The 17948-nt window shown below is 42.0% G+C and overlaps 2 protein-coding genes across 9 annotated transcripts in view; one reads left to right on the forward strand and one right to left on the reverse strand.

Moving 5' to 3' along the window:
- Positions 1-16172, reverse strand: part of Ash1l (ASH1 like histone lysine methyltransferase) — a 130441-nt gene extending 114269 nt beyond the window's left edge. Inside the window, exons 1-3 of one of the 8 annotated variants that reach the window (XM_029475227.2) lie at positions 16152-16172; positions 1599-1727; positions 19-535 (exon numbers count right to left, since the gene is read on the reverse strand). In XM_029475227.2, coding sequence (XP_029331087.1) covers positions 19-435 — 417 coding nt within the window. In that variant the 5' untranslated portion in view covers positions 436-535; positions 1599-1727; positions 16152-16172. Of the gene's footprint in view, positions 1-18; positions 536-1598; positions 1728-15278; positions 15504-15696; positions 15776-15874; positions 15898-16151 lie in introns of those variants that run through there. The other 7 variants (XM_029475228.2, XM_029475226.2, XM_029475224.2 and 4 more) reach the window with 7 other exon arrangements.
- Dap3 (death associated protein 3) overlaps positions 15799-17948 on the forward strand; it is a 29422-nt gene continuing 27272 nt past the window's right edge. Inside the window, exon 1 of the mRNA XM_021158630.3 lies at positions 15799-16396. Coding sequence (XP_021014289.1) covers positions 16394-16396 — 3 coding nt within the window. The 5' untranslated portion in view covers positions 15799-16393. The remainder of the gene's footprint in view (positions 16397-17948) is intronic.

The raw sequence follows: 17948 nt of genomic DNA on the forward strand, positions 1-17948 counted from the left end.
GTTGCACAGTTCACTCACCCATTTGGAAGGGCAGTGCTCACTCTTCTCATCTGTCATCGTCCCACTTTTAAGTGCTTTCCTTGAGTGCTTGATGGTTGTCTTTATGGCAGGTCGACATACATAGTTCTCCAAGTTCTTTGGAGGCTTTTTAGTTCTCTTAGCCTGAAGGCCAATTTTCAATTTTAAATTTCCCTCTGAAAAGTTTGTTTCTTTCACTGAAAACTGTTGCTGTGCATCCGTCAAACCATCCTCCTTTCCTGCTTCTGTGCCCCTTTCTCGATTCCGCTTGCGAGGATCCTCTTCTTCTGTGGTACCCTCTATTTCTACTTCTCTTTTGCTGGCCAGAGTGCCAGGATTGATGGTAGAAGGACTCTTTCTTGAAAATCCTTCGGAATCAGAACCCAATCCTAACATAGCAGTATTCCTAGGGTCCATCACAAGTGTGTTATTGCCAAAGGATCTTACAAAACTTTTACAGAACACTGTTCCATAAAAAAATAGGATTTTCCAAAACTTGCAACCAGCATCTCTTTCCCTGCAGGACAGATCATAACAAAAATTTATCAGAAAATAATTAACATAAGAAAGGAGCAATAAGGACAGCAGAACAAGCACTCACACACATATTGTTTATACATACACATATATATGTATATGTATCTAACAGTTTTATATGTGTATCAGTTAAATTACAATGTCTTTAGAATACATACAAATCATTTACTTGTAAATTCACTTAAAATGTCATATTTCCTTTCATTGTTCTGTAGATATGAGTAAGCCACAATACTACAGCACAAATCACTGTTACAGCAGAGCCTGGAGGCCCATTCCTAAATCACAGCTCTTCAGGAGCTAAGACAAGAGGATTGAAAGTTTGAGGCTGGTTCAGGGAGATCCTTCTTTCTCTTTCCTCTTCCTCCTCGTGTGTGTGTGTGTGTGTGTGTGTGTGTGTGTGTGTGTGTGTGTGTGTGTATCTTGTTCTTTTTTGACAAAGGATCTCATGTAACCCAAGATAGCCTTGAACTTGTTATACAGCTAAGACTGATCTTTGCCTAGCACGGTGGTGCTCATCTTTAATCCCAACACTTAGGCAGAGGCAGAGAGGCAGAGAGGCAGAGAGGCAGAGAGGCAGAGAGGCAGAGAGGCAGAGAGGCAGAGAGGCAGAGAGGCAGAGGCAGGTGGATCTGTAAATTCAAGACTATCCTGCCTACAAAGCAAGTTCCAGGACAGCCAGGTCTACATAGAGAAACCCAGACTAAAAACCATTGCAAAGCAACCAAGAAGCTTCTGCAACTGATGTCCAAACCCAAATACAACCTAGAAATAAATCTGTTATTTTAATCTGTTTCTGCCTATAAAGTTCAAAACCCTCCTTCTTCAGCCTCCAGAATGCTCAGGTTACAATGAACATCACTATGCCTAGTATAAAAATTCAATTTTAAAGAAATGTATTTTCCACATTTTTAAACAAAATTCATTTGATTAAAAATGAATTATTTTACTAGCTTTTTGTCAATTTCAGTGTTCAACCATTTTTTAAAAAAGATTTATTTATTTTATGTATGTAAGTATACTGTTGCTGTCTTCAGACATACCAGAAAAGGGCATGGGACCCAATGGCAGATGGTTGTGAGCCTGGTGCTCATCAAAGACAATCCTCTAGAACTGGAATTACAAATGATCTCCGGTCACAATGTGGGGGCTTGGAATCCCACCTGAGTCCTCTGCAAGAACAGAAAGCTCTTAACTTTTTGTCATCTCTCAGACCCAAATAATTCAGTCTTCTTAAGGACTGACAGGCTTGTTTTGATGTCATATATCTATCTGGCAGAGCAGCTTATCTGTATCATTTGTCTGGCATGAGCAAGACCCTGAGTAGAATCGTCAGCAATGGCAAAAACATAGCTGTACGAAATGATGCATGCATATAATGCCCAAACCTGAGAGCTCTGAAGCAGAACTTCCAAGTTCACAGCCAGAAGGGACAGTTTAGTGAGACTTTGTCTCAAAAACAAAACAATAAACAGGAAGAAAACAACAACAAAACATATGACTAACTAAAGATCCAGGCCTGCAATCCTGAAAAAGAAACCTTATCCTTCAAACAATTTTTTATCAGTGTAAAATGTTTATACTTTAAGAGTGTCGGTGGTTCTGTAACATGCTTTCTCTCCATATAGAACATAAAGCTCTACTGGTTTTTGTGATAGATTCAGAACCCTGAAAAACAAGTTTTTCCACTCAATTTAGCAATGACAAAACTAGAACTAAATTTGATTTTAGTTTTAATTACCAGAATTTCTATGAATTATGCTCAATAATACAGAAATATTAAAGTTTGATAAAAGAGTACTTTCCTCCCCCGATGGAGGAGCTAGAGAAAGTATCCAAGGAGCTAAAGGGATCTGCAACCCTGTAGGTGCAACATTATTATGAACTAACCAGTACCCCGGAGCTCTTGACTCTAGCTGCATATGTATCAAAAGATGGCCTAGTCGGCCATCACTGGAAAGAGAGGCCCATTGGACACGCAAACTTTATATGCCCCAGAACAGGGCCAAAAAGTGGGAATGGGTGGGTAGGGGAGTGGGGGAGAGGGTATGGGGGACTTTTGGGATAGCACTGGAAATGTAATAGAGGAAAATACGTAATAAAAAAAATAAAAAAAAAAAAGAGTACTTTCCCCAAATCTAACAAATCACTGTTGGTTCATTCAATCAATATTATACTATCTGAAAGTTAAAATAAATAAATAAATAAATAAAATATAAAACCAACAGTCCCCAACCAAAACTTCTGGCATCAAATGTTCTAGACCATGGACTGCAGAGTTTTTGTTGTTACTGTTTTGACAGCATTTCATTATTGACCTTGAACTTGTGATCCTTCTCCTTCAACCTCCGAAGAACTGACCACTACAGCTAAAACAGGCATGCTGTTTTGAATGTCTGAAGTAATACAGCTTGTGAATGGCATTTTTTTCGGTTTGGGGGATGTGTTTCTATCCAGAATTAGAGTGCCAAGTTATGTATAACTTATTCTGTTTCCTTCTATAGTATATTTAATTTAAAATATAGTTACAAAGAAAAATAAAGATTTAAGAACTGTTGCCTTTCTGCTTAAAGAAGCAAATTCAACATTCATTTTAAATGTAGTTTTGTGGTTTACATGTTCAAATCTCTGGAACAATCCAGAACAAACTAGTGAAACTGAAAAGAAGTAAAAAGGATATGGGTCAGCTGATAAGAGTGCTTGCCTAATACATATCAAATCCTGGATTCTACCCCAGCTCTGGGAAGGTGGGGGCAGGACAATCAGAAGTTCAAGGTCATCCTTGGAGCAGGACAGCAAGTTCAAAGACAGCCTGGGACACATAAGACTACCCTACCCCAATAACCCTACCCCAATAAACAGAAAAAAAGTCAACACTAGCTTCATGGCATAGAACCCGTATACCATTTATGTTTATACCATTATGAACAAATTGGAAAATTAATTACATTAGTAGGATACACATTTATATAACTACAAAATATAATAATCTGACAATATGGTAGAATTATTTATGAATTTTTTGAAATCACCACAATAATTTACAAATGTTATTTGCTGTCTATTTGGCAACGTGCCACTAAATATCTAGGAAAGCAACATAAAGTTACCATCTCCAACTAGGGCACATATGAAGACCTAGACTTAATCCCTACCACCACATACAAAAAAACCAAAAACAAAACAATAACTGCATACAGTGAAATACTTCTGCAATTCTAACACTTAGGCAGGAGAGCAGGAGAGTTCTAGGTCATATATAGCAAATTCAAGGCAAACCTGGGCTACATGAAAGAGAAAAAACAAAAAACTACCTCCTCTACATATATGTAAAATGTCTGAATGGAAAAAACTCAAACTTGCTCTTCCAATCATACCCTATTTATTCTCTCAAGTGAATTCCTCTGTCTACTGCCACAATAATCCCATATACAAGTAACAAACAATAGATCTGATAAAATAAAAAGGCCAAGGACACAGCTCAGTGGGTTTGTCTTCAAATAATGTACACTCTCACACAAACATGCATTAATGAACACGTGAATACATATTACTACAGTGTTATGAGGCTGTGGGTATTACTTAGTACAGCATTTGCCTATCATGGACAAGGGTCAACCCCGGTACAGGGAGGGAGAAAAGAAGGGAGTGAGAGGAGGAGGAAGGCAGGCAAGCAATGCTTTGGTCTCTGGTACAAAATCACTACGACAATTTAACTATATGTGGAAGAACACTTACTGCTTAGATCCCTTTACTACTACCAGGAATGGGATGGAAATAACCATAGTTTGATAGAACACAATTTAGCAAAGGAATGTAAAACTTTATCATAAACTTTATAAGTACTACATGAGTCCTGATAGTAAGTTTAACATTTATAACTTACAATTAAAGTACCTAACATTTCACTAAGCTTTTACTATATGCAAAGCTCTACACTAATGCTTCACACATCTAACTTAAGTCTATCACCATGAGGTACTTACTATGACTTCCTTTTTTAGATGAAAAGACAGGCTTTATAGCCAATAAAAGAGTCAAATCTACCATTTAAGGATCAAACAGGTTGGCCTGGTTTTTCTTAGCTGCGTCATATTGCCTTTAAATAATTTTCAGACCTGACTTTTACTCCTCTCTGCTACATTTGGAATTCTATTAACCTTCCTAGTATTTCTCTAACCATTCATAGATCCATTAAATGTATGCATGCAAATGAGGAGAGAGGTGGACTAGGGAGTTGTACCTGAGTGTGAAAGGTACCAACAAACAAGTTTGCCCCTGAATATCTTCAAGGCCTGAGGAACGTTGTCTCAAAAAAGAAAAGCCAAAACAAAATTTAAAAAAAATAGTAAAACAAGTAATTATCTGTCACCAAATGACAATGACTGTGCTTATTAAAGTTTATCAAGCAAACTCAAAGAAGTTAAAACTCACTGAAATACCTGCCTTTTAGAGTTTGTATGTGCAGGATGGAGGACAACCTTAGGGAATCAGGTCTGTGGGTCCCAGAAATCGACCTTAGCGCAGATACTCAGATTAGCAGTCAGCACCTTTACCGGCTGAGCCATCTCACAAGCCCACTTAAAAACCAAACAACCGGGGCTGGTGAGATGGCTCAGTGGGTAAGAGCACCCGACTGCTCTTCCGAAGGTCCAGAGTTCAAATCCCAGCAACCACATGGTGGCTCACAACCATCCGCAACGAGATCTGGCGCCCTCTTCTGGAGTGTCTGAAGACAGCTACAGTGTACTTACATATAATAAATAAATCTTAAAAAAAAAAAAAAAACCAAAACCAAACAACCAAACAAAAACAAGATCAAACTATATATCCTTGACTACCCTAAAACTTGCTATGTATGTTGACCTCGAACTGAGAGGTTCACCTACCTCTGTCTCCAGAATGCTGGAATTAAAGTTGTATATCACCAAGCCAGCTCACTGGCTCACCAAAATTCCAGCCTACTGGAGGCAGCCCCCCAGCCCCTGTCCCACACCTTTTTTTTTTTTTTTTTTTGGAGACAGGCTCTCACTATGTAACTCTGGCTGTAGCCCCAATATGAACTACTTCTAAGGTGAGATGAGAGTCTGAAACAGGAAAACCAGAAATTCAAGGGCTATCTAGCCTGAAGTTACAAACATATAACTCCATGTAACATAAGACCTTGCCTCAACAAGGCAAAAAGCAAGAACCAACTCTGGGAAGCTGTCATATGACTTCCACGCTCTCTCAAGGTATATATGAAAACTGTGTGCATGCATAATAACATTTTTTTGAAAATTGAAATTCAGGAGGCAGCGGCAGGCAGAACTCTGAGTTCAAGGCCAGCCTGGTCTATTGATCAAGTTCCAGGACAATCAGGGCTACACAGAGAAACTGTGCCTCAAAAAGCAAAACAAACAAACAAATAAAAATTGAAATGCACTGGCCAGGTATAGTTGTGCATTCCTTTAATCACAGCCTTCAGGAGGCAGAAGCAGGTGGATCTCCGAGTTTAAGGCCAGTCTGGTCTACTGAGCAAATTCTAAATCAGCCAGGACTATACAGAATTCTGCCTCAAAAAACAACAAAGAAAATGTCTCTGTCCCTTTCCCTCAACATAGTAAGAAATATGAGAGCACTGGAAATCTGTAGTTAGTTGACTGATGAATGAATGCATAAATAACTGAAGGAAAGTGTTTAGGTCTTTGAAGCTGAGCGTACTGATTGACACCTATAATCTCAGCACTGTATAGCTTAGGTAGGAGGTCTGCCGTGACTTGTGGACCAGCTTGAGTTATATATAGTGAGTTTAAGGTTATCCAGGACTACACAATATGAGATGCTATCTCCAAACAAATAAATAAAATAAATAAATAGATAAATGGAGGTTGGGTGGAGGCTGTTTTAACTTTTTATTTACTTTTATATGTTTGAGTGTGAATAGTTGTATCACATACATGCCCAAGCCTGGTGGCCTAAGAAGTTAGGAGAGGAGTCAGATTCCCTGGAACAGAAGTTATGCCTGGTGGCCTAAGAAGTTAGGAGAGGAGTCAGATTCCCTGGAACAGAAGTTACGCCTGGTGGCCTAAGAAGTTAGGAGAGGAGTCAGATTCCCTGGAACAGAAGTTACAGATGATTGTGAGCCATTATGTGGGGGGTGCTGGGACCTGAACCTAGGTTCTCTCTGCAAGAGCAAAAAGTACTCTTAACCTATAAGCCATCTCTACAGCCTCAGAAAGAAGATTTTGAGTAACTCAGCAGTCTTGCTCAATAACACTTGTTAGGATAATTCTGAGACTCTCTTTTTATTACACTTATTTCCTTATATGGGGGTGGGCATGCATATGCAACATGGGTATCAGAGAACAACTTGAAGGAGTTAGTTTTCTCCTTTCACATGTAGGTTCCTTCAGGTTAGGTAGCAAGCACTTTTAACTGCCTGAGCCATCTCTCTAGCCCTTACTGGTTTTGTTGTTGTTGTTGTTGTTGTTGTTGTTGTTTTGCATTTAAAGGTTCATTTTATCTTAAATTATATGTGAGTGCAGGTACCTACATAGTCCAAAAAGCATCAGACTCCCCGGACTAGAAGTGGTTGTGAGATGTCCAACAAAGGTGCTTGGAGTCAAGCCCTGCTATGGCACTATGAGCTCCTAACTCCTGAGTCACCTCTCTAGCCCTGCTTACTTGTTTCTAGCTGATTTGAGACAGGTTCTCTTTATGCAGATCTGACAGGTCTAGGACGCTCCTTGTAGACCAGTCTGGCCTTGAACTCAGAGGTCTTGTGCCTCCCAAAGGCCTGTGCCATCACACCCAGCTTTTTATTATTTTTAAAGATTTACTTTGTTTTGTGTATATATGTGCTTTGCCTTTATACATGTCTAGGCACCACATGAGCAGGTCAGATGATGCAGAGGGTTGTGAGATGCCTGCCATGTGGGTGCTGAGAATCTAACCTGGATGCTCTGAAAGTCCAAGTGCTCCTCATAACCACTAAGCCATCTTTCTAGTTCTCCATTATGGAGGTTTTTGTTTTTAACAGTAACAGATTAACAATGTAAGCTTTAGAAATATGTTATGTGACATTATCTAACAATTAACTGTCTTTTTAAAAATTTATTTTATGTGCACTGGTATTTTGCCTGAATGTAAATCTGTGCGCTGGAGTCAGAGCCCCTGGAACTGGAGCTGCCATTGGGGTCCTGGATCAAGTTTAAGACAAAGCTGAGTTAAATAGTGAGTTTCAGGCCAACTTAAACTAAGAATGAGACCCAATTTCAAAATAAAACATAATTAGATAATTAAATAATCTCTTAAGAGTGACGAGAGTGTCTGTTCCCAGAACATTCTCTCAGCTTAAGAGCAGCCTTTGCTGTCACCGTCTTGCTTCTGCTCATGATGAACACCACACGGGTTCTAAAGTAGGAAACAAATCCAAAAGTACAATTTCCCAACTACCCATACATAGCGCTCATCGTCAGAACTTCAAAAATCAAACCAATATGGATTTCATTTTGTAAATAGCAAGATGCCTTGGGACTGAACAATTCTGCTCTTGTTCAATGTCTCCAATCCAACCCATTTCTTTGTGGTGATGGATTCCACTAGAAAATGTTTTTAACATTTTGTCAGTATGACTAAAACAATTGAAAAGTATCAACATGTTACTTGTAGCTTATGAATCTGATAAGAGCCAACAAGCTTTTCTGACTAATATGAGAACATCTAAAATCAGTGATGGCATTCTCTGGTTACTTTCGTTGTTAGAGGGGTTCCCTAGTGACAACATAGATTACCAGGAGTCAGCACACGGAAATAAATTCTAATGATCATTAAAAAGAGTATCTTAAGAGTTATATAAACCTATCTATGGAGATTAGTTTTCAATGTAAGAATGAAAGAGCAGGGGCTGGAGAAATGGATGTTCTTCTTCCAGAAGACTGTAGTTCCCAGTACCCACAAGGTGGCTCATAACCACCTCTAACTCCAATTCCAGGGAACTAAACCTCCACTTCTGTCCACATCGGCACCTGATATACAAATGATAAAGACAAACATGCAGCAAAAAAAAAAAACATACACATAAATAAAATTTTTCTTTAAACTGAAAAAAATTAAGAGTAAAAGTAATAAATACTAAAAATAAAATTCATAGATTCTTCAAACCTGTAAAATACAATGACAGAAATACAACTCTAAAATAGTAATTATATTTAAGTTAAATTCACCAGACTCTGCTATTAACAATTCTAATGACTCAGTTAACTAAAAAAAAAAAAAAAAAATTTCCGAGGCAGGCTTAGCATATGCCTATAATCCTGGCACTTGGGAGGTTTAAGAGTCAGGTAGACTAGAAATTCAAGGTTGCAATCCAACCTAAGTTACAGGAGACCCTACTTTTCCAGGTAATTATTAGGATGACAAGCAGAAAGGCTAATATTCTCATACAAAGAAAGAAACAGGAGTGGGGTGGTAGTTCAGCTGATAAAGTTCTTGCCTTGTAAGTGTGAAGCCCTGACTCTGAGCCCCAGTACCAATGTAAAAAAATGCCAGTGTGGTGCTTGCTTATGATCTCAGTGCTAGGATATACATAGCTGGAGCTACCACCTAGCCTACTAGTTGAGCCACAAGCCAGCACAAGCCAGTAAGAGACCCTATTTCAAATATCAGATAAACAGCAACTGAGAAGGAATGACACTTAAAGTCTTCTCCCACTTCCACTCACGAACACACAGATACATATATGCAAAAGAAAACACAAACATAAAAAATTACAGCTAGGCGGGCGTGGTGGCACACGCCTTTAATCCCAGCACTTGGAAGGCAGAGGCAGGCACATTTTCCTTTTTTGTGGTAACAAGGTTTAGAGTATCTATCTCGTTCTTTTTGAAGGCTGACACAGTATGTTTTTAAAATACTCAGCAGTTAAGAGCACTTGCTACTCTTGTAGAGACCAGCGTTTAGTTGCCAGTACGAGGTTGGGTTGTTTGATCCACCTTTATCTCCAACTCCAGGGGGATCTAATACCCTCTTCTGGCCCCTCAATGTACTCTCTCTCAGTCTCTCATCTCTCTGTCTCTGTCTCTCTTGCTTCCTTGTGCATACACCCACAAAAATAAGTATCTTTAAAAATTCCTTAGCCGGGCGGTGGTGGCGCACGCCTTTAATCCCAGCACTTGGGAGGCAGAGGCAGGTGGATTTCTGAGTTCGAGGCCAGCCTGGTCTACAAAGTGAGTTCCAGGACAGCCAGAGCTATACAGAGAAACCCTGTCTCGAAAAACCAAAAAAAAAAAAAAAAAAATTCCTTAAAATATTCAGACCACCATACTTAATTCAAATAGCAATATGAAGTTTTGTTTTGTTTTGTGGAAACTGCAACTATATACACAACTATATACACGGTCAGACTTCTCCACTATGCACAAACAAATGGGCAGGAATGGAAGTGGCCATGTCTTTATTAGCAAAGCACAGAGGAAACCTTAGCGGCAATGGAAGTGTTAATACTGTAAAGCCGATGCCCTGAAAGATATCTGCAAGTTCACAATGTAAAAACAGGACATCATCCTTTTCTACTTCTGGTTTTGGTGTGTTTGAAACAGGGTCTTACCATGTAACCCAGGCAACCTTTAATTGGATGGTCTAGGTCTTTTCCCATCCATAAGAATTTAAGCCCCTCTCTCCCCTGTGCCCCCCTGTGTGTGTGTGTGTGTGTGTGTGTGTGTGTGTGTGAGAGAGAGAGAGAGAGAGAGAGAGAGAGAGAGAGAGAGAGAGAGATCTTTAAGTATTTGTTTTTGAGACAAGATCACAAAATGCTACCTAGGCTGACCTCTAACTCATGGGCTTAAGTGATCCTCCAACATACATAGCTCATGTTGGCTTGGGCCTCTAACTCCTGGACCTAGAAGGCAGAGGCAAGATGACTTTCTTAAGTTTGAGCCTAGTCTGAGCTACATAGTGAATTCCAGGATAGCCTAGGCTATTATGTGGGATACTGCCTCAAAAAAAATTAATTTTGAAGTATGTGAAATACACAAAGGATAAAACATAGGCTTCTGTGAAAAAAAAATATGCTTATGCCTATACATACAGGCATATGGCATATATAACAAAGCAACATCATGGACATACTCATTAAGCATTGGAAAGAACACTAAACTTTTCACAAAGTTTTACAGAGGCCATTCTAATACAAAAAAGGGATGGAGAGATAAATATATATTAATGCGTATGCTGTGCTCAGCACTCACGTAGTACCCAACAACCATATGTTCTCAAGATCCAAGTCCCTCTTCTCACCTCCACAGATACCAGACACACACATGGTACACATGCATATACATAAAACATACACATAAAATAAAATAAGTCTAGAAAATAAAAAAGACAAAACACTCAAAACACTTTTACTAAGACCCCCACAGTCTATCCTGTTAAAATACCTTCTCCAAAATAAGCCTTTCTTTTCTTTTTTTTTTTTTTAAAGATTTATTTATTATATGTAAGTTCACTGTAGCTGTCTTCAGACACACCAGAGGAGGGCGTCAGATCTCATTACAGATGGTTGTGATTTACCATGTGGTGGCTGGGATTTGAACTTGGGACCTTTGGAAGAGCAGTCAGTGCTTACTTAACCGCTGAGCCATCTCTCCAGTCCCAAAATAAGCCTTCCTTAAACGTCTACTTTTTTTAAAGTACACTATTTTTTTTTTTTTAATTTCAAATAGTGGTTTCATGGGTAACTGTCAAATGATTCCTGAATTTCACATCCAGAAGGATTTTTTTTTTCATTTTTATATACCTCCAAATGTCATCAAGACCTTTTAACAGAAATTTCCTACAGGTAAACAGTAGTATCCTGGACTCGTGAAACCCCTTTTTCAAAAAACAAAGCAAGCTACTGGGATTAAAGGCATGCTCCACCACACCCAACATGAAGGCACTTTAAAAAAAATTTTTTTTTTTACTTTTATGAGTATGTGATTGTACCAAAATGAGTTTATGTCTACCACATTCATCCAAGAACTTGCAAAGAAAGCGTTGGATCCCTTGGAACTATAGTTATGGGTACTTGTGAGCTGCCATTTGAGTACTTGAGGACCAAGCCTAGTCTTTTACAAAAGCAGTTAAGTGCTCTTAACTAATGGCCATTTCTTTAGCCCCTGAAAGGATTTTAAGTATATAACCTTACATATAGTATATGCATTTTATAGCCTCCTAATAATAAACAAAGACCAGCAAGGTAGCTCAGTAAATATATGTGCTTCATATATGTGCTTCAGACCTGATTCTGAACAGAAACTACACAAAGATGGAGATGACCAACTCCACAAAGTTGTCCTGACTTCCACATGTGTACCATGACAAGCACATCCAGACACATATCAAGCACATACATGTAATAAATAAATTATTAATTAAAATAATAAATATTATCAAAAACCCTTTACAAGTTGTAAAATCTCGATTCATCCTAATCTGAGAGTCCCCAATATTATGCAAGTCATAGACTCATCTGGATTCAAATATCTAGAACAACAGACACTAAATACCATTCATCTTAAGTGTTCTCCATGTAGGAATAATGAAATGTGCTTATAACTAAACAAAAATCAAAAAGAATCAGGAAGATGAATTATCTGTATTAACATACAACTCAGAAAAAGACACTATTTCTCAAAGATGAGAATATATCCTTATCAAACACAGTCCACAATTATTTACTAACTGCAGAAATACATTTTGAGAAAATAAATTTCTTTTCCCTTTCTGGTGTTTTGAAAGTCTCACTCTACAGCTTAGGCTAGCCTAGAACTCACTATGTAGTCCAGGCTGGCCTTGAATTCACACTAATCTTCCTGCCTAGGCTTTTCTAAATGCGCTGATGGGTCACCATGCCTGTTAAGTTCTCCTGATGACACACTCAAGGTCTGCTCCAGCATTCACCTTCAAACTTAAATACATCTACACCTAAACACAACTCAAGAGAAAAGTGGGTATTTAAAAACAAGACCTTCTGAACAAACATTGGTGTGACTTTCAGTTGTAGTAACAACTGAAGCTCCTGAAAGCACACGTCGTAGCTGGGCACAGTGATGCATGCTCTTAGCCCCAGCCCTCAGGCCGGAGCCAGCCTGCTCATCTACACACTAAACATAAGGTCTCTATTTCTTCCGACTCTCAGGATGGATATAGACATATACATATCTCCTCTAGACTAGGAAACATCCCATGAGTACAGTAGAGTTAGCTCAAAGATCCTTTCCTCATTCTCCAAGTGGGGAATCTGTCCTACAAAATTAGCCTTTCCAAGAATTCCTACAGTCCAGCCAAGACGTTCCAATATCCAAAGGCACATATCAATAATTTACAGATCCCAAAAACAGTTTACTCATAAATGCCAAAAGAAACTGCCAAAGCAGCCAGGCAGTTGGCTCATGACTGTAACCCCAGAAGGCTATGTTAAGAAGATTACAATCCTCAAATTTGAGGCCAGCCTGGGCCACATAATGGGTCCTGGGCCAGTCTGGGCTATATAGAGAGTGAGACCCTTTTTCAAAACAACAAAAGGAAAATGTCAAAGAAGGTATACTCTATTACAAACATACCACCTGTTGGATGATGCTACTCTTGTGTCCATCTGCCTAGATTCTTTCTAAATTAAGTAGCTTTTTAATTCATATTCTCTCTCTCTCTCTCTCTCTCTCTCTCTCTCTCTCGTGTGTGTGTGTGTGTGTGTGTGTGTGTGTGTGTGTGTGTGTGTGAGTGTAGTGTGTGTGTGTGTATATAGTCATCAGCAGAGACTGGAAAAGGGTGCATCAGATACCCTGGAGCTAGAGTGGACCCCAGGCCTCCTGTAACCAGGGGCTGACCTTAAACTTAATGTGAAGCTTGAGCTCAGGCTCCTCCTGCCTCAGCCTCCAGAATGCTGGGATTGCAAGTGTGTGCCACATTCAGACTGGTTTTTAAAAAAGGGTTGGTAGTTTCAGTTCCACAGATTTATTTGCTCTCAGTATGTTCACATCTCCCCTCTTATGCATCCCTATCTATTCCAACAACCTAATCAACAGATCTTGATAATTCTTACCCCAAGACAGGAATCAATTATTTTGTGGGATGAATCCAAAAAGATCCTGTCACTGGCAGAAATAAAGTCAAGCTGCCCAAATAAGAGTGTGGCTCTTTGGTAGAATGCCTGCTAGCAGGGTTAATCTACTTCCCCTAACCCCCCCCCCCCCACACACACACCCAACCAACAACAAACAACAGCTATATAGATACAAAGTAGGCTGTGGAAGCAGTTTAACTTTTTTTTTTTTTTTTTTTTTTTGGTTTTTTTGGAGACAAAGTTTCTCTGTGTAGCCCTGGCTGTCCTGGAACCAACTCTGTAGACCAGGCTGGCCTCGAACTCAGAAATCCACCTGCCTCTGCCTCCCAAGTGCTGGGATTAGAGACATGTGCCACCACTGCCCAGCAACACATTGGAACTTTCATACATTCTAAGCTGTCAGAAGTGCTCCGCTTGCTTTGTAAACACAACGAAATTACAAATACCTATCTCATATAGGACAGTGTATATTCTATACATGTTTGACACTTTAAATTCTCCCAAGCATAATCTGACCAATCATATTTACCTACTTTCAAAATACACTTGTATTTGGCAATATCAATCTCCTGAGGCACTATGATAATATGGACAATACATTACTAAATTAGTAATCAAAATATCTCAACATTGCCACTAATTTAACACATGACCTTGGAAAAGTACCTCTTTATGCCTGGATTTCCTATTTTCCTCTAATTTTTACAGTTTAGGATTAGGAAGAAACTGAAAGAGTACTCTGAATATACAAACTTTATGCTAACATAAGCACTACTATAAATCCACACGGCCAAAAACATCTCCCCTTATTCTCAGCGATCACTCTGAGGATGTTGGTCTGGCTTTCATATTTACACAACTGACTCTATTCAAAGGCACAGACTGTGTCAAGTTTCTCCCCTTCCTGATCTTAGCATGCATGCTGTATTATCACACCATACTAATGCTAAAATACATGCACATTTATCGACCTAGAGAACACATGTCCCAGCATTTGTTTTTAAATAAGCTAACTTACAAAGGGAACGTCCCCGAATGCAGGCAAACTCTCCCTGAACACGCTCCATCCTCGCATTATACACATATAAACAGAGCAGCTATAAACCAACAGACCATCTGGTCTTCAAGACCGAAAACATTTCTTTCCAAGTAGAAACCAGCCAGTGACATTCATCAAACTTATTAACACTCAGATCACTATGTCACGTCTGCATATATTTCCGCCTTTCCAGAACACCACAGATCTTGTACAGGTAAACTACTCGCTGAAGATCATCTCCCTTGCTACTTTTGTCCCTTACTTAAACAGACATAAACTGGATCTTGGGGGATGCTCCAATCGGGCCTACCACACAAACTAACCTGTCAGGGGCACAAGCGACTCCGCCTCCACTCGCTTACTTTCCCGTCCCCCTCCCCCAAACCAAGAGCCCGCTGGTCAGGGACACCCCGTCACCCCGCCTAGAGGGACTTCCCGGTAAGCTCAGGATCCCTATCCCTGCTCTCCCCTCCCCCATCCTCACCCCGCTCTCCCGGAGGTCCAGGTCCGGGGGGGGGGGGGGTGACAGCGGATCCCGGGTAGCCAAGCAGAGACTACTTGGGGCCTTCAAAGGCCTGCTCACACCGCACTACTCACCGCGCGAGGCCGAGAGCGCCGAGTGCAGGCAAGTGGAGAGAGAGGGTGGCAGCCTGGCGCCTCGGCTTCCCTGGCTCCACACTGTAACCCTCCCCGCTTGTCAGGAGGCGGCCAGCGGGTAAGCGGACCGGCGGAAACGCGAGAGAGGAGAAGCCAAAGGCGTAGGTCGGGAAAGGGGAAACCGAGAGAAGGCGGGTCCGGCAACCGAGACCGGGATCGTCTCCCCCCTCCGCAAAGCGAACCCAAAATGGCGGCGGGAGCGGCAGCGGCGGCGGCAGCGGCGGCGGCAGCTCTGGGGAGGGAGGGAGCGAGCGAGCGAGCGAGCGAGCGAAGGGCGCCGCGTGCCCCCCCTCCCGCCTCCCACTCCTCCCTCCGCGCGCTCTTCCCGCCGCCCTCCCTCCCTCCCTCCCTCCCTCACCCGACTCCGGCCGCGCAGCGCGCACGCCGGCCCGCACGCTTCCGAGTGGGTCCGGACCGGTCGCGAGCTGCGCCCTCCAACCACCGCCTCGGGCCGCCCCGCGCCGCCAGCACCGACGCGCTCGCTCCGGGGCCTCGGGCTCGCGCGCTCCCGACTCCCTCTCGGCCCTCACGCGTACCTTCCGTGGCGCGAGCCCGAGCCTCCTCCCTCCTCCTCCTCCTCCTCCTCCTTCTCCTCCTCGGCTCGCCTCCCTCTCTTCCCCGCCCCCACGGCTACCAACGGCAGCCACGGCCGCCGCCGCCTTCACCCCCACCCCTCGAGCGTGCGCCTCCCACAATCCCCCCCGCGGGACGTTCCATTGCGCGCCCCTGCCGGGGCAGGGGAGAAGCGGGCACGCCCGCGCTGAAGAGGCTGGCCGCAGGGACCGGAATCTTTTGAGTAGCGAGCGAAGGTACCTAGGCGCGGACCTCCTGGGACGGGCCACCGCGACGCCGAGGCTTGCTGCCCGCTTCCGGCCGCGGGGCGGGTGGCACGGTGCCCCTCCGCTGGGCTGTGGTTGCAGCCGCGGCGACTGCGCGTTGGGTAGCTTCCTGCCACACGACCCGAGCTTGCTTCACAGCTGCAGGACGGGGTGCCTCGGATCCAGCCGCTGGCGGTGTGTGCGGGTCACCGGAGCAGGAGTCCTAGTGGTGGACTCATGGTAAGGAGACTGAGCCACACAGGGGATGCAATGATGAAGGAGGGAAAGGAGCGTGTATTTGAACTGCCCCGAGATAGGGAATGAGGGCTGCAGTGTCGGTGACCCTCCAAAAAGGCATCCTCCAGACCCGGGGCTGCGGACCTGGGACCCGAGGAGGAAGGGGCAGAACGGCTGTTTATATGTTAATGTAGTTTAACCTTGTTAAAGTCCCAGAGGGTACCTATGCTCTGTGATGCTTGTGTGATCCTTGTGCACTTCTCAAAGATTGTGCGAACTCGGTTTGCAACTGGCAGCCTGATGTTAGAGTAGTGGTTCGCAGCCTTCCTAATACCCTTTAGTACAGTTCCACATGGTGACTCCCTACCATAAAATTAGTTTTGTTGCTACTTCGTAACTGTAATTTTGCTACTGTTACGAATCTTAATGTAAACATCTGATATGCAGGATATCTGATATGGGACCCCTGTGAAAGGGTCGTTAGACCTCTCCTTGGGTCGCCACCCGCAGGTTGAGAACGAGTGTGTGAGGGGATGAAACTATGCACTGAGATTTTATTTCTGGATTTGATCTTTCAGGCCTTCAAAATTTTCCAAGTTATTTATGAGATGCTGGTAGTAAAAATTAGCTAACCCCAAAATATGCCTTCAGGGTTAGAGTATGAAATAATGAGATCATATATGTAAAGTAGAATTAGCTCCTGGGTACGGGGAAAAGGCAGAGTATTCTTGTTATCATTTACAGTGCTGTTGATGTTGATAAGACTTGTAGGTGTAATTGGTAGTTTGTGTTCTATTCATCTAAATTGCTAGTTAAACCAGACCTATGGCATTCATTGGCTGCTAGTATTTGTTTCCGTGTTGACATTGGATGAGTGAATTCAGGACATGAGATGTTGAAACCCGAACGTTTGATCTACTCATTTTTAGTCTCCCACAAAAAACAAAGCAAAATTTTAGAGGAATGGCACCTTAAGTTTCCTTTCTTATCTGTGAATTCTTACCTTTGTGATTCAGGGGAAATTTAAACATTACTGTGTTCCATTCATCTTCAGAACCCATTCAATTAATAGTCAGTCTTTTTTTGGAATAGGGGTTAAATTGTCTTTTGAGTGGTTTTTTGTTTGTTTTTTGTTTGTTTTAAAGAGACAATCAGCCTTAATTGCCTAGCTGTGAAGTTACTTTTGCTAACCAAGCCCTAGCTGATTCATGCAGCCTACCCAGGTTTACACAAATCTTTCTTCAGTAGCTTCCTGTGTGCAACTTTGTATAGGTGTGTGCTTGCATGTGTGCAGACTGTCCGACTGATTTACATGGTCTATCTCAAAGTACATGGAAATGTTAAAATCAGTGTCGCATACTTAAATACTAGAACTAGAAAGCTTAAGGCTATAATCTCAACACTTGGGAAGTGGAGGCAGGAGGATGGGAACTTCGAGGTCATCCACAGCTATGCAGCAAAGTCTTGACTAGCCTGAGTTCCTTGAGACAGTCTCAGAACAACAGCGGGGTTGGGGTGGGGGGCAGGTGAGAGAAAGTTAGAGTCTGAAGAGCAC

The sequence above is a fragment of the Mus caroli genome, unplaced genomic scaffold, assembly GCF_978045245.1.
Source record: "Mus caroli unplaced genomic scaffold, Mus_caroli_1 scaffold_3, whole genome shotgun sequence".
Lineage (NCBI taxonomy): Eukaryota > Metazoa > Chordata > Mammalia > Rodentia > Muridae > Mus > Mus caroli.